This window comes from Rutidosis leptorrhynchoides, chromosome 3, assembly GCF_046630445.1.
Source record: "Rutidosis leptorrhynchoides isolate AG116_Rl617_1_P2 chromosome 3, CSIRO_AGI_Rlap_v1, whole genome shotgun sequence".
In the NCBI taxonomy this organism is placed as follows: domain Eukaryota; kingdom Viridiplantae; phylum Streptophyta; class Magnoliopsida; order Asterales; family Asteraceae; genus Rutidosis; species Rutidosis leptorrhynchoides.
The window spans coordinates 633,761,672-633,785,401 of NC_092335.1; the positions used below are offsets into that span (position 1 = coordinate 633,761,672).

A 23,730-nucleotide genomic window follows, 5' to 3' on the forward strand; every position below is an offset into this window, starting at 1 on the left:
TGTTTTATCTCAGGTGAAGATTGCTAAAAGATTACTTGCTACTTGGACTTGGCTGCTATGGATTCCGCATTCATTATTTATGTTATGCATTAAAACAATTTCATATACATTTTGGTTTATCATTTGTAATGACAATTTATTTTCCGCTGCTTTAAATACATTGTTAAAAACGTCTCATTTAGAGTCGTTCTCGCTTTACACTTGTATTTTGGTATTGGTTAGTCACATATGACCCCCGATCCTATTTAGGGGGTGTGACAGATTTTGCCACATATTTTTATATATTATTTTAGTATTTTTTATACACAACTATCAATATACCACATCACCCACCACAAATTTAACACTTAAATTTGACTCTGCCCTTTAGAATCTTTACTTTTTGACCTTGCCACATTACCAAAAAGTACATCACTTGTCTTTTACATCACAATTAGAGTTGGAAATAGTCTTAGTGTTGCAAGTTTCATAACTACAAGTTTTTGATTATGTTTTGAATTTTGTATGGTTTGATTTAAAGAATTTTGATGGAGTGGGTGGGGGTTTTATTAAGGTTTTTCTTGAAAAAATTAGACTATGAAGCGTTGTGCCTTTACCCTCACATGTCTAGCACATGATCATTTTTAACATAATTATTAACGATAGTCAGTGTCATGGACTATACTAGCAAGATTTGAAAATCACAGAGACCATTTTAGTAAACAAAACCACATTTCAAACCAACATATTTTGACAAGCCACACAAAGAATCTTAGTAATTATGTCTAAAAATACCCTTAAATGATACGGAGTACTCCCACCCAACACCTATACTATATAGCATAATAATTGTCTAACAGTATCATGGGAGCTCATCAATCTTGAATTTATGAGTTTGAGTCACGTCATGAACAAAAAATGTGTGTGTGTTGTTGATTAAATAAAACTAGAGCGCATAATTTCATTTATTTTATTGTTATTTACACGGTTTATGATTTAAGTTTATTTATGTTTTACGTTTATGTTTAAAGCGTAAAGTTTTACGTTTATGTTGTATGTTTATATTTACGTTTTTAAAATTACGTTAACAGTTTACTTTTTTTTTAAAGAAAAACTTGTATTATATATTCACTATATCAAAAATTGCATGGAGCCATCAGCCATGTAAGAAAGGCATGGAAAGACGAACAACGACAGCGATTACAACATTTATTTACTATTACAGTAGCAAAAATAAAGGATGCAAATAGGACCAAGTGCCAGAAGATCAACTATCTGTGATCATATTATGTTTACGTTTACATATTATGCTTACAAATTACATTTACGTTTTAAGTTTATATTTTACTTCATTTACGTTTTATTTTGTTTTACAAATTACTTTCGTGTACGTTTTATATTTTACGTTATGTTTAAGTATAATCATTGTTGAAAAAACCCTGATTACTTCTGATTAATCTCCGATTATTACCTTTTAAGAAATTCGATTTTTAAAAATCCGTTTAATTAATCGGTTAACGTCGGTTAATTGGTCAAAATTATATTCGTTGGTCAAAGTCAATCAAGGTCAAAATTGATCAATATTTTAACATGTATTTCAAATAGAATTTAAGATTTTAAACAAATGAACGATTGTATTTTAGACAATTATGTTAAAGTTTAAATTTATGTGTATATTTTTTCTTTTGTATGTACACATATAACTTATAATTTATTATTTAAATGTATAAAATATTTCAGTCGGATTAATTCCCAATTAATCCGCGTAATTTTTATTACTCATCTAAAGTTCCAACCGAGTATTCTCTAATTAACTGGTTTTGCAATATGGCGTTTTTTTTATAATTCCTGTAATTTTAAAACTTCAAATATTTCATTCCTTCATCCGCAAATATTATTCTTTATTTGATACATTTCAATATTGTTTTATGACATTACTTATCCGAAATTCTAGCTTCACAACTGCTCAAAAGCAAACTGACTTTCGCTCTCTATATAATTCATCAACACGTTAAGAGATTAAAATTGTAGAGTAAGTTGTGGGAAAGTCGACTTAAAAATTAACTACAAAGTCCTTTTGTGATACTATGGTTTACAACTGTGTTATTTGATATTTGCAATATTAATACATCATTACTCATGATATTGTTTTTGTTTCCAAACAACCTAACAAATACGGTATAAAATCATATTAATTGGACAAATCAAAATTTGATTTGACCCTAAAAAAACTCCGCAAATTTTGCGGGTCTTAAACTAGTTCCTCTAATTTTAAAACTTCAAATATAAGATTTTTAACCTGTCAAATCCGTTAGAATTTCATATCTCTAAACCAAATGCAATCTTATGGTTTAACAGTACTTTAGGAATGAGAAATGATACTTTCACCCTCCAAATTTATAAATCAACTATCATCTGTCACTCTTTTTAAGACCATTCATAAAGGAGCGTGACATGTTTTCATCAAATGAGGTGGAATCCCACTTGGCACCTGTTTGACGCCCCTGACGCTTCTAACGAGGCGTCACCTCAGACGCTAAAGGAGTGTCAGTTGAGAATCTAACGAAAAAAATTAATACGTTAAAGTTTTTTCACCCAAATCAGAATCCAACATTAAATTTTATATATTATTAATTTATTTATTTTATACCAACTATCAATCATATTTTATTTTATCACCCATCACAAATTTTACATTCAAATTTGATACACTTATTTATTTAACTTTACACTTTGTGACATCATAAAAAATACACGATTTGATTCTAACATTGAGGATTAAAAATGGTCTAAAAACACTCTTCAATAAATTATAACAATAAAATATGTGTAACACATCATTAAATATAATTTAGAAAATTTTGTGATGTAAAAAAAAAAAAAATTAATGAAATCTATCAAATACAATGTTGAAATATATTCCCTTTTATGAATGAATTGGGACCAAAAATTAGACACTTCACAAAAGGTACACTTATTTTGGAGCACATCGAAAGTGAGACTGCTTAGGGTTCCTTATTTTCCGACCTCGTCAATCGCCAGACGATCTGCATCGCCGTTAAACTCCCGTCAAATTTCCTTTCTGCCGTTACCGTAAATTTCACAGTAAGCTGTTTTCTATTTGGTTTCTCCTCTCCTTTTTTTTCCTTCTGTTGTTTTCACCCACTCCTGTGTACTTCCATTAAGCAGCAGTTAACCGACTTTTCACGAAATTAGTATTGCTTCTTTACAATAGTTTGATCAACGGATTTAATGGTATGTACTATAAAAGTTTGTAACTGTAATTATTATGCAAGCGGATGTTGCTATGCTGCGCAACTGTTCGATAAAATGCCTCAGAGAAGTTGGCTGAATACATATGTGGTTGTGTAGAGTTCAAGTAGTTTTAGTTGTTGTTGTATCTGTAAATCCATATTTTGTTGCTGCTACTCTGTCATCAAGATATTTGCAAATATCAATTTACTGTTTGAGTGTCATATTTCATCGTCGCAAAATTGGAACCTCAACTGTCCACTTGTTAACATTATCAGCCTGAGAACAACTTCTTCACACGAAAGGTCACAATATACTACTATAGTTGTATCATTATTGTTAGTTTCCTGATACTTGTGATTTAAAGGACTTTTTACTAATTAAGTAGTTCTTGAGGAATTTGTTGTATTCTGGTTGTTAGAACCAACATGCCGTTGGTCTAGCAGGTTCAAGTCTCAGTTGAGACATAGGTGTCATAAAAGGTGTATACTTTTGCCAGTATTTACCTCTCGAAATGAACACTCGGAATTAATTTGAATGTTCAAATAATATCTGCTTTTACATCTCTATTTACAACATGTGTAAATAAATAAATCCCCCATATATGATTCGATGTGCATGATCCAAAGTGGATGTGCCTGATAAAGAACTATTTTTGTGTGGTGCACTGAATGCATCATCAATTAAGAAGAAAGGCGCAAATGTTGACAATAGGTCTGCCGTTTGGTTCTTATGCTGTAAGATTCTGACAGTTTACACTTTTTGACACAACACGAATATCGTGAATGTTGGGCATTAGAGATGAAACAGAGTTAATAGTCACCCATAAACGAAGTTTGTTGATACTATTATACTCGTAGGCATACAGTTTCGTCAGTTTTTTACACCTTTTATTGTTGTTCAGCATGCATGGCTTCTTTAATTGATTAGCCTGTGATCACAACGGATCTGATGAGGCAGGTAAAATATTTTATAAAGTCCAGTTCGGTTAAGCAACTATCCTATTCTGTATAGTTTTATGGGTGTATAGGGGTGCTTCATATTGTTATATGAAGAAAGGATAAACAATCAACATTGACAAAATAACATTCTAAAGCTCCTTTGATCCTTAAAAATTTAGATGTTGAACCTTAAGCTGTTTTTAGGGCTTCACATATTGCAATGCTGGGAAAGAGATACTTTAGTTGCATCTATTTATAGTTTAGCTCTATTGAATGATCAAAACCTCACATGTTTATGTATTTGATTCTAGTATCAACTCGTAGAATGTTGTAGTAATTTTGTGATGTTCAAAGCTGTATCTTGTAATATCTATATCTATCTTATATAATTGTCTCCTGCAACTTATTCTAGGGTGTATTTTTAGGCTATCATATATTAGTTTACAGCTTGTTTAATATATGTTATAACTGTTAATGATGATTAAGTATCCGAACCTTGTGGTGTTTATGACATCTAATCAGTATCTCTGATCACAGTATCATGTCTGGAAGTGAACAAAGGGAACCGATCAACGAGCAAGAAGTTGCAGCCAAATATGGCAGTATACGAACCGAGATGAATCAAATTTACTCCAAAATCACCGAACTCGAGATGGAAGCTAGTGAACACTCATTGGTGATTAATGCTATACAGCCACTTGATCCTACAAGGCGTTGTTACCGAATGATTGGAGGTGTACTTGTTGAAAGAACAATTAAGGAAGTGTTGCCAGCTGTTCAACAAAATAAGGAAGGAATCGAACTGGTGATTGCTCGACTTAATGAAGCGTTAGAGAGGAAGAAGAAAGAGTTGACTGATTTTGAAACTAAGTACAAGATTCGTATCAGGAAAAATGAGGGGGACTCCATGGATGATGGTAGCAAGAAAGAAGGATCTGCACAGGGAGTTCTTGTGGGTCCTGCAAATGCATAAGATATTCGTCCTGGTTTGTGCTCGTTTGTCCCCTTTAATTTACGTTGGCATACATTTTCATAATTGATGAACATGTCTCAATGATGTAAGAGTAGACTACTATTAGTTGGGTTTTTGGTACTCCTTTTGTCCGAAAGTTTTCAACACGACTTTATAGTAGCAAGGATTTGGTTGCCTGTGAACGGTTATTTCTAATTGTTGCATTCCGTACCCTAGTTAGATCTAATGGCTTACGGTCTGCTGCTTGTGTCGTGTGTTACTGAATTGTTATTGTAAGAATGTGTGTATATAGATGTCATCGCCTACTACAAGCCATGTTAGATGGTCATCCACTCATTCATGTTGGTTTACCTCTTGAAGTCGTAGAAAGATTGGTCAGAAGCTAACCCTTTCGCAAAATTGTGACCAATTATGTTGCATCATTTGCTAAAATGTTGTATGGTTATAGTTGTAGGTCACAATTCAAATAACCCTTTTAATGATATTAGAAGGAAAAGAAAGCCAACTTAAATGTATGATTTTCAAAAGCAACTTTAAATTGAAATAAAATGATGTAAACAAGTAAACACGTATAGTTTTTTCTTTTCAGGCTATTCGAAGAAGATGAAGTATTTTTTACTAAAATGTATGCTGACAAATCGGATTATCATTTAATTGTTTCTAACCCTTTCCCCGATCACTCAAGATATGAGACGGTGAAATTTGATCTTTGAGATCTTACTCCAACCACTAAGATGATTAAGTCAAACAAAATGTAAGTTGTTTGAATACTTGAAACACATGATTATAAGTGAAACACCTCTTAAAATATGTAAGGTCATAAGAAATCAACAATATCCAACTAGTTTATTTCCATTAGTCATTTTGCCGTAGGAAAAATGAACAAAAATCAAGCTATACAAATACTAACGTAAATTGAACAATGTTGGGGCGTAATCAGAGAAGATGCAGCCCACCGTAAATCCCTAAATCCTCCCAACAGCCAATGACACCTTAACCCAGAAACCCTAATCTTCAATTAACCAAAAAAATCTTGAACGCCACGGCCAACAAACACACGATCAGAAAGCTCAGCCAAAATGGCATTAACAGTTAATAAAACGACACTGGAACCCGCAATAACACCCAATACAACACCTGTTGTTCCAACGACTTTATTGAACGCGGGCCACTCAATTTTTCCGATCTCATCCACTACTCCACCCCAAATAGTCTCACTTTCATTATCTTTTTCAATATCTTTATTTTCCATCATTGCTTTCTTTATTTCCGTACCCAGTTCTGTAAGTTCTTCATCGGAGGGTGTTTTTTGTTGTTGTTGTTGTTGGTCGTTTTCTGTTGATTTAACGATTACTGAGAAACGTTTGTTGTTGGTTTTGGGCATGAAAACAGAAGTGGGTTTGAGCGTTTGGATGGTTTGGTAATTGGATACGGGTTTGATTTTTGATGATGATGATGGTGGTAGTGGGGATGGGATGAAATGTGATATGGAAAATGCCATTTTTATTTTTTGTTCTTAATAAGAGTTGAAACAAATACCTTCAATAGATAAGAAGTTGTTTTTGGTATTGTTCGTCGGACCATATCCTATCCTAATACTCTCTAAACTATAACTCCACTTATTTTATTTATATCGGCGTTATATCAACATCGACTATTTTAATATTTCTTTCATTAACTTTTCGTTAAATTATACTTACAATTACACCCATAAAAGGTAACGGGTTAAAAGTTTGATAAATTTAAAAGAAAGAAACCTATGTCCGACAAGCGCTTGCGGCATTCGACGAGAAGATGAACAATATGGTGGGCGAACCGGTCAAAGCCATTCTTCTTAACTCAACTCAAGTGACCCGCCTAAAAGGTAACGGCTAAACCTCGAAAGCAAAAGAAAAAAAATAAACCGGTTCAAGGAGCTGAGAGAGAAATTTCAAGAGTTCACAAAAAACATTTGAAGTCGGGCTCGAAGTTTTCACGTCGTATGCTTTTTTGTTTGATCAAGATGGTTTCTAATCTTATGCTAGTTACGTACATTGGTTACCGTCTTTTGTTTGTTTATGTTGGTTTAGAGTAGTTTCTCGTGTTTTAGCCTTTCCTGGTTCGAATTAGTGTTGTGAGTTTTTGTTTTGGTTGATAGATTGTTTAGCTCGGCGGTTTTCCGCATTTGTACGTGGGGTTTCATCACTTTGATGAACTCCATTCTAATTATAAGAGTTTTTCATTTTTTTTTGAGAAAAAGAAAAAAGAACTAGGACATTAGATGACCATGATATAAAATCTTCTTATTTTTTAGCTTCAGTAGGCTCTGAGGCAGTATCCTTTAAACAATAGGTGCAGGTTCAAATCCTGAGTTTTCTTCAAGTTTGTATCTCTGATATTCTGCACTCTGTGTGGACCAAACAGTTAACCTAAAGCATTCCAGGTACGCTTTGCGCAATGGATGCGAGGAGTTTCTTCCTAACGGGTGTGTGAGTGCCAAATGAGAGGATTCGATGCCAAAATTCCCATTCTAAAAAAATCATCTTTTTTTTTTTCGCTAAGAAAACAGAAATATATAAATAAAATATAAAAATTCGAAAAACTACAAGAATGAGAATTGAAAGATTCTTCAAGGTGGTGTGGATCCATAGATCGTGGTTCAGATCGAGTCTTAAGGTAATCGGGTTTTCGAGGTATTATGATGGGTCGAAGCATGCATTTTTTCGAGGTATATCGGTGGGTCGTTGCTAACAGATCGGGTACCTGATGGAGTATAATGGTGGTATAATGATGTTCCAAGATACAAATCAGGTTGGACTGGGTTCAGAACACACATACACCAAACTGTATGAAGATTGGTAGAAGAATGCTTTACTCCCACTGTAATGTATTTTTGCTTTTATAAGTACACTATTTAAAATGTGCTATGGTCCTTGATTTTCAATAGCTTTGATTATTTTGATGAGTCTTCGATTTTATCTGATTGTTGGTCGGTGATGGTGATTATTGGTGGTTTTTCAATTTCGAGTTTCAAGTCGTGGATATTGGTTCTAGTTTTACGGTCGTAGTTTCTTTCTCCGTTTACATCTCTACATTTTACGGTACCACCACTTGGTTGGATTGAGTGTGTTTAAGTTGATTGGTTATAGTTTCATCGGATATGTCTCGGTTGTCGTTGTGCTAGTCGGGTGTCGTTGTGCTAGTCGTGGTTGGCTTTTCATCTGTTTACACGCTTTCTGCCAGTGATTGCCCTTAAGTGGTACGGTGTGGTATTGATTTAATTATCGGGTTGATTCTTGGATTGTTGGACTATAGCCTCTTTTTTGAGATTGATGTAGTTTGATTCGATTTGTAATGTTCTTTGTGTTGGTCGTGATATCGTGTTTAGTGTTTAGTGGTGAAATCGCTTTACTAAGGTTATCGTGCAATATCGTTGTAATTATTAGCTTCTTGCTAGTTTTATTTTAATTAATAATAAACTTATTGCCTTTCAAAAAAAAAAAAAAATTTCTTCAAGGTTGCTTAAGAATACATTGAAAAAATTGACTTATGAACAAACTTAGCAGACAACCACCATCTTCTTATTTAACATGTCGATGACACAATCATTTTCTTTATTTATTAAGTGTGACTTACTGTAACAAAATCGGCCTATTAGCTCAGTTGGTTAGAGCGTCGTGCTAATAACGCGAAGGTCGCAGGTTCGAGACCTGCATGGGCCATTTTATTTTTGTTTTTCATTTTTATCGATTTTTATTTGTTTAAATACGCCCGTCCCAATTTCCCGCTAATATCTGTGCTAAAATGCTTAGAATCGAAGGTAACACTCAACAAATATCTCTGTTTCGCTCACTCATTCAAAACAGAGCGTAAGTTTTAACAAAACACTACTTAACAGATTAAATTATTGCAATTGATTATCTCTCACAATGATACTGCTTCCATAATAATCACACAGTTTCGTTTCAAAACCTTTCTCATTTTTTACAGATTCGATGACGGAACCCTAGGCTTTCTGGAAACACTGTTAATCAGCAAAGACGTAAAATCGCTGCTAGATGTTCGACGGACCTTGCGACAGTTCATGACACATGAATCCGTATGCGTTCTTCGTGAAATTAACGACAAATCTGTTGATCACAAGCTTCTGGTTTGTGATTTCTTTGTTCGCGCTTATGCTATTATCGGCGATCTAGAGGTATGTGATTTTAATTATTTGTTCAGTTAATTAATTACGTCAATTTGTTGATTTCATATGTCTGCCGGTAGCTAGGGTTTTATAATCGAGATTATGTGCTCGCGGCGTATAGTTTATGATAATTATCGTAAGTTTGAGATCTCTTGAATTACAATTGACCTTATGAAGAGAGGAATTTTAACCTGAACGTATGGATACTGAGTAAGGCTTAGTAGAATGATGATCTATGTAGTTTGATTTAGTGATGTGTGGATGTTTACATGAAGTAATGAGGTCACCGTTGCTTAATTTGATATAGATGTCTGTTTGATATCTGTTGACTATAATTTAATTAGATAAAGAGAGGAGTTTGAGTAGAAGGTTAGGAATATCAGTTTAGTGATCATTGTAGTTTGAATTTGGATAATGTTGATAGAGACTGAATGAAGCTAAATTAGATAAATTATGCTTTCTTTTCGCATTCTTAGAATGTTTTTGTAGCGAGTTAATTGACAAAAGCTTACTTAATTGCTGTAATAATGATCTGATTCAGTCATAATTATTAGGAGATCAATAAGTTTATCGAGTGAAATTAGGCCTCGGTCATCTTCAATGTTAGTATGTGTAGTGGAATGGCTCTATTTTAAGTGGTTATGGTGGTTATGGTTATGTCTATTAATACTGCTTGATAACTGCGTCAAGCTGATCTATTTTGTGTTCATTATTTTCAGAGTTGCTTGGCGCTGAGATATGAGGCATTGATTCTACGGGAATTTCATTCTGTCGGAGATCAGCAGCTACGTGTTTCTTATAGAGAATGGGTCACGTTTGCTGAGCACGCTCTTGAGAACAGGTTTCATGCTATTGCTAGAAAGGTGATTACACTCTCTCGTGAATGTGACTTCAAATTAATGAGCAAAAATCGTGACAATAACAATTATCTCTTCTCATATAGTTTGTATTAACAAACATAGCAAGTAAACTTAAAGCATAATAAGCTGTTTCTATTGTCTTCGTTTTGTTCACTTGGTGTAAATCTAAATCTCTACATCCACATCGTACCCATATCTTTATACTTGCAACATAGCATGACATCAAGTTCTTTTACTATGAATTTGGCACACAATCAGCGTAGCTAAGATGATGTAAATTGTAACGCCTAGTAATAATGTCAGTCAACATAAAATGATGGCACTTTATAACGTGTAAAATGATGCTTTTAGGTAGAATATATGAAACACATGCAGTGAATTCCTCTATTTTACCCCCTTTCTCAACTGGTGTTAGGTTCGTTTTTAACAAAATTCTCGTGAGCGAAATTATAAACCTGGTTATCTGGAACGTCTCCAGGAAAATGTGAAAAGATGAAGTACCATTTTATTTTCGGATTGAGGAAATTGTAATTATTGCAGTGTTTTAACTATAACGATCCAAAATTGGAGTTTTTATGCTTGGAGTTGTTGGCTGCAGATGAATTTTGAAGTTATGTGTTTGGCATGTCCTTTAGTTCGATTTTTATACTACTTAATGTTATTATTTTTTCATATTTGGAAAACATATGGTAGTTCATACAACTATCCACTATAGATACAGCTATGTCTTTACAACTCATTATATCGTTGTTATTGCATTTAAATCTGTCAAGTCTGTGCTAACATGTTTTCAAAAATCGATAGTATGGAAAGGGTTTCGACTGTCTGTATCTCCTGCACGTAACTATGCCTAACGGTTTTCATCTGTGCTTTAAACGTAACTGACGTTTGTATACCTTTTCTGAAGAAATTAATAACAAATATATATTCATTCTGTAGGCATGTGAGAAAGCTCTTGCATGTTTTCACGCCGATGTATTGCTAAAAACTGAAAAATCAGATACATTATCCGAAGATATGGAAGTAATTAAAAAAGTTAAGGCAATAAAGGACATTGCTACAGTCAGAGCTTCTTCACAATCCGGTATGTCCCAATCAGTCAGTTGTTAAATCCATTGAATCACTTTTTCCTGTGTTTCTATTTTCACATTTGATGACCAACACTTATTTGGGAACTTTATTAATATTGCTGGTGTTCACATGGGTAATATCGTTGAACTTATTTACATGATATGTTTTATTTAATGTTAATTTCTAATTTCTAAATTTTTTCAAGTTTTTTGGGGAAAAATCAGTTCAGGCGCAGGCAGTCGATTACTTGAAAAGGAAATCAGCCGAGACTGACAAAGTTTCCACATCTGTCATCAATGAAAAGGGACATTCAGCCAGCGTTTTGTTCAGGAACGGAATTAAGAAGCATAATGCACGAAAATTACGAGAGCTACAAAGGCGATAGCAGATTATCATCAGATTACATGGCACCTAAGGTCCACGCGTCTGCTATTTACCTAGTTGTTATTGCGTATCTCTGTACATGATCATTTTTGTTGTTTTTGTTATCGCTAAAAACATGATTAATATTGTATAATTGTCTTAAACCATCCAAAACAAGGTAATAATACATTTCATACAAGATTTTGTCACCACTGTTTCTTTCTTTTGTTCTGTTTCGTTACATAACTCGCTTTGGTTCGTATGTATTTCTCTGATTATTACATATTTAAAATTTGAAATACATCATCTACAACGTTACATAATCATGAGAGACATGTTATATAAGCAGTCACTCTCTACTGGGTTATGCTTAGTTAAAATTTGACAGAAACAGTCCACCCATTACATATTCAACCGAGTTTGGGATTTTGTCAGAATGAAGTTAAAGTTTAAGCATAATTATGGTTGTAGCAGATACTCTAAATTGTTAAGTAGATACGCTACACTTACCATCCAATACAAACTCTTTATAAGTTTGAGCTGATTCAGTCATAATGGTTGTAGCAGATATGTGCCTGAATACCTATATGTTTAATTACACATTCACCTTGTTACTTTCTGTTCCATTATTCCTCCAACAATAGGGCATCATGGTATCCTGTCTATCTGTCATTACTATGGGTCACTGATCAGATGTGTAAGTGGGCCTGAGTGTATTTGGGCCATCTTTAATGCCTTTAGGATACTTAAATGCCATGCCTGAACAGATAGTTATTATGCACCATCTTAATTCAATGAACTTTATAAACTTTGGGAAGTCTAGTATCTTTGGTCAGTCAATAGATTTTTTTTCCTCTTTCTCAATTTACTATATATGACTATAGCTTTGTGTGATTAAGTTAATATACATTCACCAGATATTCTATTTGTATGTGAAGTTACTACTGTTTGCTAGGATCCTAAGATCTACAGAAACAAAGCATGCTAATTAGTTTTTGTTACTTTTTTTTTTTCCGAAAATAACTATAACTTATATAGAAACAAAACACGTTCTCGAAAAGAAAATGAATTCAACAAAGAGTACAAAAGAAGGTCCTGGTGAGACTCGTCCCTAGATGGTGGCTACCAACATACTATCTAGAGTCTCAACTACCTAAACCGATACGAATTAAAACTACAAGCATACGAAAGTAACAACTTACAAATTTGAAAAATAACAATACATGAACATGAAACCGATAAGGAACTCAAATGTTCTTAATGAACACGTCTAATTTAATCATTTCTACATCTTGAACCACTTTTTTTCTTTCACTTTTGCTGTTTCTGTAACATGTAATTAATGACACCAACCTAAGTTTAAAACAATAATTTTGTTTAAAAGAGTAAACCTGCAGCAACAAAATAGTATGGTCCCTTGGCCCATGGAATCACATGCCCATTGCTTCTGCCACTTCTGTCAACTATTATTACATTATTAGTATTAATTATTATTTTTATTACTCTATTATTTACTGCCCTTCAGAAATGGTGTAGATGACATATTGCAGTTTTGGAACCTTTTGAATAGAACTCTCTCTTTTGCATTGGAAATTCCAATTTCCTTCTGTTCCGGCAATTGGAATTCAGGTCAGTCTTTTGCTTCTCACTGAATAAATGCCCTATGTTTTTTAACTACTATTATTCTGTTTTCCAAAAGCATCTTCATACAATGCATAACAGACATAAATATTTACCAATTAATTTTACTAGAAATAACTTGATATGGCGCCACAACAACAACTGTTGGTACTATTTTTCGTATAGCGGGTGAAAGGTACCGGTACAGGACAATAACAGCCTAGCGTTAAGCGATATGATGCCGACTGATGTTTGCCCTCGGGAAATAATCCTTGCAGACCCGGAACACGGATAAGAGATCCATGGGGTGGCCTCAATCAGTCTTTGGATCAATCTGTAATTGATCCGTCTAGCGTTGTGTTGCTAAGCGGTTAATGTTTTAGAGTGAAAAAGAACTGTGTAAGAGAACTGCTCTCTGACTAAAGTTCATATATGAAATGTGGTGACACAAGGGGTCTATTTATAGGCGTAGAATGTCCGAAATTCCCGGAAAAACACGTGTCAAACGCTGATTAATTCAGTTATGCGAAATATCCGGAACCGACTTTGGCGTGGCTGACGTGGCTGCGTGCCGCTCACGCGCTTAATCAAAGGGCTTAAGCATAGAAGCTGCCTGCAGGGCTTACGCATGACGCTGGGCGGCCTGCTGAACGTTGGATGACAATTGCTAAAAACTGCCAAATATTATTATCTTTTATGCTCTTTGATCCATTCTGCTGTATAAAAACGATGCTTTTATGCGTGTATCCCCTAGGATACACCATTAACAACAAAACCCAATACCACATAAGTTGTCTATGAGGGAGGTGAGATGTAGACAATCCTTCTCCTATCCGAGAATAAAGACAAGTCATTTCTCCACCCATACTGAAAACACTCTCAAAAGTAGAGAAACTCATCCCTCTCCCTATTCGACGGATAGAGAAATTGCTTTTGAGTGGACCTCCGGCCAATAAGTAGGAAATTTTTTTAAAAAAAATAAAATAAAAATAAAAATAAAATTAAGATGCCATGAAAATGGTTAAATCAAATTTCCATGGGTTTAAATCCTACCTGAAAACTCAATTTAGGCTCTAAGATTCAGTTAAATCGCTAATAAATCGACGTTTGCGTATGAGATGGTAAAACCTTAACTTTTAGTTTAAAAAAAATTTGTAGTGTTAAATTTTTGTTTTTTCCAAAATCGAGATGGGGTGAATACCCCTTTTGTCTTCACAAAGTACCGCCTCTGGACAGAAACATTTTTCTTACTAATTTATACACTACTACAAAACTGGGAAATGGAAACCGGTTTTTAGGGGTTTAGGAACCGGTTTTAAAACCGGTTTCTATGGGTAGGTGTTTCTAAAGTGGAGACCGGTTTTGAAACCGGTTCCGAAACTTGACTTTTGGAACCGGTTTTTACAAAAAAAACAGGTTTCTATTCTCCAGAATAGAAACCTGTTTTTTAATAAAAACCGGTTTCTATTGTATTTTTTTTTTTTAAATATATTATGCAAACAGGCCCATATATCCTAATGAAGATACGTCCATTTCATGTCTAAAACTACATCTTCGAATTGAAGTCAGTATATGGTGGTTAAAACATCCTCACAAGTTATCACAAATTTCTTCATTATGTAGTCATTTAAGTCCTGTGTCTTATAAGTTCGTTGAAATCCATTACTTCATCGACCTGCAAATTTCAAAATATAATACCATCATCTTTTGGGACAATTCTTGAGGCTTTGATATATATAACTAACACATAAAGCAAAAATAGATTCTAAATCTTAACACTTGTATATATAGTGCTATAGGATTAAACTGACATTTTTTTCAGTGAAGATGAAGTTGTCATGAAAAATGATTGGGCAATCATCTTTTAGTCACCTACAAAAAGAGATTTGTTGTTTATGTTTTTTGTCTAAGTTTCTTCGATCACCCAAAACTTAACACTTGTATATATATGTATATATTTTTAAGTGAAAAGAAAAATGAAATTAATCACCGTAGTTGCAGCAAGAATGATGAGGCTTTTGGTTTCAAGCTTGTAAAGTGAAATAGATGAATGATAAGGCTTTAAGATAAAATGAAGAGGCTTTAGGATAAAATGAATATTTTGAATTTTTTAACACTTTCATCTCCCGCCCAGATCACTTCAAAAATTTTTGAAGAAACGAGACCGGTTATTTAAAAAAAACAGGTCTCTAAACATGGGAACCGGTTTTTTAGGAAAATAGGTTTCAAAATTTAGGAATAGAGACCGGTTTTTTAGAAAAACCGGTTCCTAGTTTCTTTTTTTTTTAAACCGGTTCCCATTCACTATAGAAACCTGTTTTTTCATGTTTCTCTGAAAACCGGTTTCTTTTAGGGGTTTCTATTTTCATTTGTGTAGTAGTGATAGTTATAAAAAGAAACATCTTTCTTTTTGGGGTGACATGAAAACCAACGTTTCTTGTTATGCACAAATCTAATTTTTGATTGATATTGTTGAAGCTAGGAAATATAAAATATATATTTTATATGTATCAGATGTATAATGTACATTTGGTTGATAAAATTAAGATGTATAGTAAGTATGTTGTATTATGGGAAGATGGGAGAGTATGTTTTGTGTTGATGTTGGTCACTTTCACATACCCCACCACAAATTGTCAAAGATTGCATTCTTGTCTCCATTTGTGTTGTTGAATATAATAACAGAAAACTCACACACATCCACACAACCGAATCTTCCAAATCATCAAAAATGCATTCAATGTTTGCATTGGAGGTCTCACGTTTTATATTTCTTCAAGACGGGGAAAGATGTCTGTTTTTCTTCTTATTTTATTAATACTACATCAAATTTAATAAAAACAAAATACGGTGGTGACTCAGGTCCCTTCATATCTTAAACTAATGTGCATGTAGAGGTTCCCTTAGTTTCACTTTATTATAAAAAAATATTTACAAGGTTCTCATCTTTCCCCACCTTCCCTTCTTCCTAGAGCCCACCCATTCTCACCTCCTTATCTATATGGGGTTTAAATTTAGGTGGTCAGAAATTGAAATGCACATTACCTTTAATAAAACAAAAGTCGTAAAGGTCACTAGTCTCGGACTACTTGGCCAAGTTGGAGGTTTGGTAGAGACTAGTCGGACGTTAATCAACTTGACGTTGATTGTGTTTGACCTACTTTAATCGATTTTGACCTACTTATTGGTCGGAGTTCTATTCGGAAGCAATCTCTATGCATATAAAATTGAGAGAGGTGTTTCTAGAGAGAAATGATTTATCTTTATTCTAGGATAGGAGAATGATTGTTTACATCTTACGTTTCTCATACCCTACATATGTGAGATTAGGTTTTGTTGTTGTTATTGTAATCGATTTTGACCAAATAAATTTGACTTTGAACTTATAGATCCGACTTTGACAGACTAAATACAATATTTAACAAATTTGACTTAAAAATCAGTAGTCAGACTACTTCAAAATCTCTAGTAGTCGGGAGCAAGGTTGCAAAATTCGCTATTCGGGGATTAATCGGTCATGACTTTGAAAGAATTAATCGGTAATTCGGGGATTAATTCGGAGTTTAATCTTTATGCATTTTAATATTAAATTTCAAAAATTATATGTGTAAATATGGAAGAAAATTATAAACATAAACATAAACTTTAACATAATTGTCTAAATTTGTTCATTTTGTTCAAAAACTATAAATTTCATTTTAAATTCATGTTAAAATGCTGACCAATTTTGACTTTGACCGACTTTAATTACCAAAATCGATTTTGACCCATCAATTAACGTTGACCGATTAATTAAACGGATTTTAGGAAATCGGAACGGATTGCTCTTAAAAATGATTAATCGGAGATTAATCGGCGAGTAATCGGGTTTTTTACAACACTGGTCGGTAGACTATTACAACCGTGACTAAAATAAAGAACATTAACAAATAATCTTTATATCTGATGAAACTAACAACATACCTCCCTGTTTTGAGGGATTTTGGAGTTTTAAAAGGGAAACTTAATAAGATCTAATTGTTCATAACTTGTTCTATCTTATTTTGTTATAAAACTCAGAGGTTAAGAAGGGAAATGATAGCACTTTATGGTGATGCTTTAGTGGTTAATCGGTTACGATTGTATATTTGTTTCATGAGAGGGGTAGTGAACACATTATATGAGTAATACGGAGTAATAATATATATCATCCTATGATTTCATTCTAATGTAGTATTTTTCTTAACAATAAGATCATGACATATGGTTAAAGTAGAATAATGAGATGTAAAGAGTAAATTAAGAAATGACTCATTGTATGATCATGTGGTGGTATTGGATGGATTAGTAGAAAAGATGATATCTCATATCTCACTAAAAAAATTAATTGTTTCTGTGACATTATCAAATCAATTTGGTGGTCAGTTATGTTATTAGGTTTGGTCAAAACAACTTCAAGGGTTCTGAGAGATGAGATAGGTAGGTAGGGTTTCTTTAGTGAAAAACACAACATTTTACTTGTGCAACATATTAGAAATGCAACATAAAACATGTATCCAAACACATCTGCGCTCCTCATCTGTTTCACAAGTCCTAGAGTTTTCTACAATCCAACCTCATATTTCCACCACTTTAAAACCAAACGTAGAAAGTCATGCATGGAAACCTATTTGCTATGTTTTTTGCTAATTTACTTTTTAATTAAGTGGATATATGTTTTAACGGCCATTTGTTTAGTGTATATCCTGGTTCTAAGCTATGAAAAAAAGGACCAAATGGTATTTTGTCCTGTTCCTCATCTTATTTCGATAAAAAACCATAGACACTTGCATTGGTCATAAGACAAATTCTGTGGTATAAAAAATCCAAAATTTTGCATTATCCTAAGCCAAAGACAACTAGGGAAAGAGAACTGTTTTTCTTGGAATGAAAGATTAGAAGCTTGGAATCATGTGGAAGTCATTAAATGCAGTCTCTATAGGTGTTGGAGTTGTGAGAGAGAATCATTTTTAGGGTTCAACAACTTCTGAATAGCACTAAAATTATACAATTTGTATTCAGAAGCCTCGTGAGAATCATTAAGTACACTCTAATTTATATTATGTTGTGGGGTGAGGGTCAATTAAATTAGGTCCTAAATTTTTAATCTAACTGTACCTTAAGAATCTTTCTGTTTAATTTGAATTCTCAATAAGCTAATCAGGGTGTTTGCATGTGTTATACTCCGTATTAACTAGAGGGTTTATACTGATTAATTGGTAGAAAATACCCATAATTTGTCCTAAAGAATTTAAAAGAGAATGGTGTGTGTAGTTAATTTTATGCATCTTGCGTGCAACAACATTTTAATAATGGTACGATGATATTTTTACTCAATTTTATGTGGCATAAATGAGTTATCACGTAATTGTTTCTTACCCTTTTCCTTATTACCCTAGAAGTTTGGCCCTAAGACCTCTTGTCAGGATATCAAGACGTTAAGTCCAACTGCATTTTAAAATCCCTATTTAAAGTGCAGTAGCTGACAATTAAAGAAATTGCGTCTGAATAGAGAAAACCTTCTCAGTTTACCCATTTGTTTCATTTTAGAGATATTTCACATTTTTAATAGGACATATTATAACACTTAAAAGATAATTGTAAACTATTATCCAATATAAAACGAGTTAGATTAATCTGTTCAAGATGAAGTTTTTGTAACAGGCTCTGTTTTTTAATTGTACAAGACTTCAGCCTCATGTCGGATCTCGTTAACTGGTTTTGCATTAATTGTTGGTAGGTTGTGGTTTCTGTTACGGAGTAAATTAATATTGTTACTAAGTTTATATATATTTGTTTGTGTAGACCATAGAAGCCATGTTCGTAGGGGTGGTGGGTTAGATTCCCTTGATTAGTCTACTATGGTTTCTGAGGATGTTTGCAAGCCAAAGTCATGTGACTCTTTTATTGCTATTTGACTCTCTAATAAACAAAATGATACCATTGTTACTTGTCGTTTGACTCTCCTAAAAATATATGTTTTAGAACGCAACTGTTAGGTAGCTAGATCACAAAATGGCTTGGTCATGCTTTTGCTTCTGCAAGTGCTTCAGTGGTACCCGTCGCTTATGATCCCTGGGCCCGCAGGAGGGCCTTATTGAATACTGAAAGGTGCAGGTTCGAATCTCGGCTTGCAACTTCCTGTTGGGTATTAGGGGGAGGTGTTTTACACGGCTTACTTAGCCCTTGCGGGGTGGGCGGTATGGGTGACATAGTCACACGGAGTCAGGGTTTCTCCGCCAGAATAAACCTTTTGAACAGAATGTAAAAAAAAAAAAAAAGAAAAAAGAAAAAAACTGACATACAAATGATGTAAGAAAGCTGCTTAAAGATTTAAAATGATATGAAAGAATATCATTCGTACACAAGAAATCTGATTTCATTTAGAAGAAAAATTAAGACTGGCATTATCTTAATTATCGATGTTTATAATCTTTTTTATGTGTGAACATAATATTAATAGGTGATCATGGCCAGAAACCAGAGCGTGTTGAATTTGAGTTAAATTACATGTGACGGATGTGCTTATCTAACAAGCGATCAATAAATTAATATAAAAACTTCTAAGAACATCGCTAGTTTTTTTAGGAGACTATGAAGGATTATAAAGGTTGTTGGGTTGAAGTCAAAGTTTTTGGTTTAGACGACCCCATCCCCAAAACCTAAAGAAAAGGGTAGGCCTAGAAAGGTCCATAGCGAGAAGTTGAGAAATTATAAAGTTGATGGTATGTGAAGCGCTCCAATCTTGTTTCTTCGGTTTCCTCCGGGTGTTTTTTTTTTTTTTTTTTTGTGTTTTGTTTTTTGATTGTCGTTATAGAATTTCCTTTAGGCTGGTTATATCACAGCGTCAAAAAGCCTTCGTCAGATGAGTTGGAGGGAGCTGACGGAAGGTGACGCCTTCAAAGCAGCGTCAGAAATTGACTGACGCTTCCGTTAGTTAGAAAAGTGACGGACGGGTCAAGCCAAAAGCAGCCAATGAATGATTTTTTTTAATTTAATATTAATATATTTTTGTAATTAATTTATATTTTTTCACTCAATTTTCAATCAGATTTTACCACATCAACTTATCAATATTTGACACAAGAACTTGACTATTTGGATTAATAAATGTCAAATACACTCACAATCAAAAACCCACTTTTTCACCAAAAAGTACATAATTTGACTACACGTCACAGTGAGAGTTAGGAATAGTCTTAGGTTGGGTTGGCTTCGCGTTTGTCGAATTTTCTTTTAGTTTGGTAGTTTTTATGTGGTATGTCGTTAGTTTGACTTTGTGTGTTGGCCGTTTGTTTCACGATCCGTTTGTATCTTGTTTAGGTCTTCATTCTTTTATTAAGTAACTTTAGTGTATATACTGTATAAGTACTGATTTTTTTTAGTACTGATTTTTTTTTTCTTTTTTTTTTGAAAAAAAAAAGAATAGATAGATGAAGGTTGCAAAACATGGGCCATGTGACGGTTGAAAAATTAGTATTAGCTTTTAAAAAGTTTTTATTTTTATTTTATACATACACCAGTTTATTACTCGCGATTTTGCGGGACTTAAATATTAGGATGTGTTAGTTTTCCTTCTAATTAAATAGTTTAACGTACAATGTTAAACCCTTGAACATTTAGTGTGTTTGTTTGTGACATCAGAATCACAGATGATAATACATTTGTTTTACATCATTAAATGATTATCAAACAAGTTTTTGTTATCATAATCAAGTTCTGTTAAAACTTTTGAATCATTTAAATTTTATATCATTATGCACTTATTTATTAATCATTATGTGCTATTAAACATATATTATATATATATATATATATATATATATATATATATATATATATATATATATAGTGTAAGTTAACTTTGTGTTGTAGTTCAAGTGGTAGTAGTCTGACACTCTTTGTAAGAGGTCTGAAGTTCGACTCTCAGGGACTACAACATTGCACACAAGGTTATTCTTTGACCTTGAAATCCAACCAAGGTCATCATTCGCACATTGTATTGCGGGGTAGCGGGATGGGAGTTTTACCGGCCATGCCCTCGGGTTGGTCTGAGTTTTCTCTAGGGCAGCAGTTGGGGGCAGGTTATGAAATTGCAGGAGATGATCGCGTAGGTAGTTTAGTCATCCTTAGATGATCCTAAACTGTTGTTAGAAAAAGTACATACAAATTGATATATAACGATATTATATAGTCATCTTACCCGCGATTTCACGGAACTTAAATATGATTCAGTATTAAATTAGGTAGATTCTTATAACAAATGTGAATGTCTATATATGAGGTTGAATTTAATGATATCATGTACCCATCAATTGATTAAATTTTCGCCAATGTTTATAACCCGCAGATATCAAATTGGATTCAAAAGCTAGATTTTATCCATGACCTGTATGTGCTACGTATAAATATTTTTACCCCCACCCGTACCATGTATAAATTTGTTATCACGAATATTAATTATTAACTTATCAAAATAATAACAACATAACAATAATAATATTAAAAATAATAATTAACCTATTTTTTGCGCTATATTATATTATTATTATGTACTCGGTATTAAATAAATTGATAGAATAAATAATAATCATAATTACTTTACTACTATATACTAATTCTCATAGTTGGGAATAGTAAGTCAATAGTAACCGGTTTTACGCTTTATCGACTTGTACGTTGTGTATAAACAGTTATACCTACAAGGCCCAGTACTGAGCTACAGTGTTTTTTTTTTAATTCTCCTACTCATCCTCCCTAACAAATTTTACTAAAGGACTGTACAAAAACGTTGCCCCGATTTTTTTTAAACTAATTTTCTTCAAAAAAATGTTGTACTTACTTTTATTTTGTTATTTTTACACTTCTTTTTCCCTAGAATGTTTCCTAAACATTGCCAAATAAATGTCTACACGATGGCGCGACATCGCGCCCCCTACCACTAGTTGTTAAACTGGAATGAGATAGAGATACTGTTTAGTTTTCTTATAGAATACCGAGGATTACTAAACGCTATCTTATATATATCGTGTTTTCTTATTCAATTTAATAATTTTCAGAAGGGGTTACTAATAAGGGGTTTTTCTAAACGTAAAAATATGATAAGAATACAGTATTAGAATTTAATATGGTATAATGGAAGGATTAGATAAAAATATTTAATTTAGGAAATTGTAGTGGAGATCGAATTCTCTAGATTAGTGATATATTTGCAGATAATTTAATTAAGTTAATTTAACGGTGAAAAATCATTGAATCTTTCATCTAATGGTCAGAATTTCAACATGGAGAATCTTTTATAGAATGTTTTGCTAATATTGTTTTTGTTGTAATACTAGTTTTTTGAGCTCGTCCGTTGGACGTAAGTTATAAAAATATGATTTCACAAATTTTGAATATATAACCAAAATACATGTTGATACTATTGTAAAATTCGTTGCAGACAAATACACTTAATTTCCTTTTATGAGCCCGTATGTTTGACGGAATTTGTAAAAATATGATTTCACGATTGTTGAATATATAACAAAACCAGAAGTATATATTATGGTGAAGTACTTCGAAGATAAATAAATTGATTTTTATTTTATGAACCCGCCCATTGGATGGAAAGTTATAAAAATATTAGTTGTAACTGTTGAATATAAAATAAAAACATAAATTTATATTATAGTGAAGTTCGATGTTATTCACATTGATAATTGATAATCATTACCATTACCATTACCATTATATACTAAACCACATGAGAGGTTTGGTCGTTTTGGCCAAACCCACCCCAAAATTGGGGTCAAAACGACAATAGTGAACAAGGGAGGAGAAAAAACCAAACAACCTCCAAACTTTGTTCATTTTTCAAATTCAACCCCCATAATAGGGGTGCAAAAAGAAACTTATTATTTTAATTAAAAATCCTAAATAAACTTCACCTACATTTTCAACGGGACATATCTTTCCGCCCGCCTCGCGTTAAATTTTTTCGAACACACCGTTCAACTCAAATCAGATGAACGTAACGATCTCTTCATATATCTATAAATCAGATGATAATTACCCTTCATGTAATAACATTGAGATTTTGAATGAATGGCTTGAAAATTTTTCTTTGATTCACTTTCTATTCCATATGTCATGATATTGGAATTTCTATATGAATTACCGTAATATAATCACGTTGGCCGGGCGTCATTATATTTCACTAATTCATATTTCCATTTCAATATCACTCCACAAGGTCAGGATATGTGATCAAACTTAGATAGCTGACGTTGGAATGTTGAGTCATGAGTGACATCCCTTCGCGTGAGTCAAGAATACTTTGAATCACAATGGCGAAGTCAGGTCATATGATCTGTATGGATATGATAACAATCATATACTAACCGATCCTTTAGAGTCGGGATCAGGCAAGATGATAGGGTTTTGGCTTGACATCCTTAGGAAAGGATACAGAATATCAACAGAGGTAAAAGCAGGAAGTAAGAT

The 23,730-nt window shown here is 33.2% G+C and overlaps 3 protein-coding genes and 1 non-coding gene across 4 annotated transcripts; 3 read left to right on the plus strand and 1 right to left on the minus strand.

Moving 5' to 3' along the window:
• The first annotated feature begins 2,938 nt into the window (after window positions 1–2,938).
• On the plus strand, window positions 2,939–5,460 carry LOC139899061 (prefoldin subunit 2). Its single transcript, XM_071881875.1, has 2 exons — window positions 2,939–3,084; window positions 4,710–5,460. Exon 2 carries the CDS (start codon window positions 4,714–4,716, stop codon window positions 5,143–5,145), a length of 432 nt encoding a protein of 143 aa, XP_071737976.1. The 5' UTR covers window positions 2,939–3,084; window positions 4,710–4,713; the 3' UTR covers window positions 5,146–5,460.
• Window positions 5,461–5,947: 487 nt separating this feature from the next.
• Window positions 5,948–6,726, minus strand: LOC139899062 (preprotein translocase subunit SECE1). Its single transcript, XM_071881876.1, has one exon. It carries the CDS (start codon window positions 6,644–6,646, stop codon window positions 6,164–6,166), a length of 483 nt encoding a protein of 160 aa, XP_071737977.1. The 5' UTR covers window positions 6,647–6,726; the 3' UTR covers window positions 5,948–6,163.
• A 2,046-nt stretch (window positions 6,727–8,772) lies between these two features.
• TRNAI-AAU (transfer RNA isoleucine (anticodon AAU)) lies at window positions 8,773–8,846 on the plus strand. Its single transcript has one exon. It is a non-coding gene; the product is annotated as a tRNA-Ile (tRNA).
• Window positions 8,847–8,928: 82 nt separating this feature from the next.
• Window positions 8,929–11,802, plus strand: LOC139902366 (protein DOUBLE-STRAND BREAK FORMATION). Its single transcript, XM_071885000.1, has 5 exons — window positions 8,929–8,993; window positions 9,115–9,322; window positions 10,033–10,176; window positions 11,113–11,257; window positions 11,469–11,802. Exons 1-5 carry the CDS (start codon window positions 8,929–8,931, stop codon window positions 11,627–11,629), a joined length of 723 nt encoding a protein of 240 aa, XP_071741101.1. The 3' UTR covers window positions 11,630–11,802.
• Window positions 11,803–23,730: the final 11,928 nt, after the last annotated feature.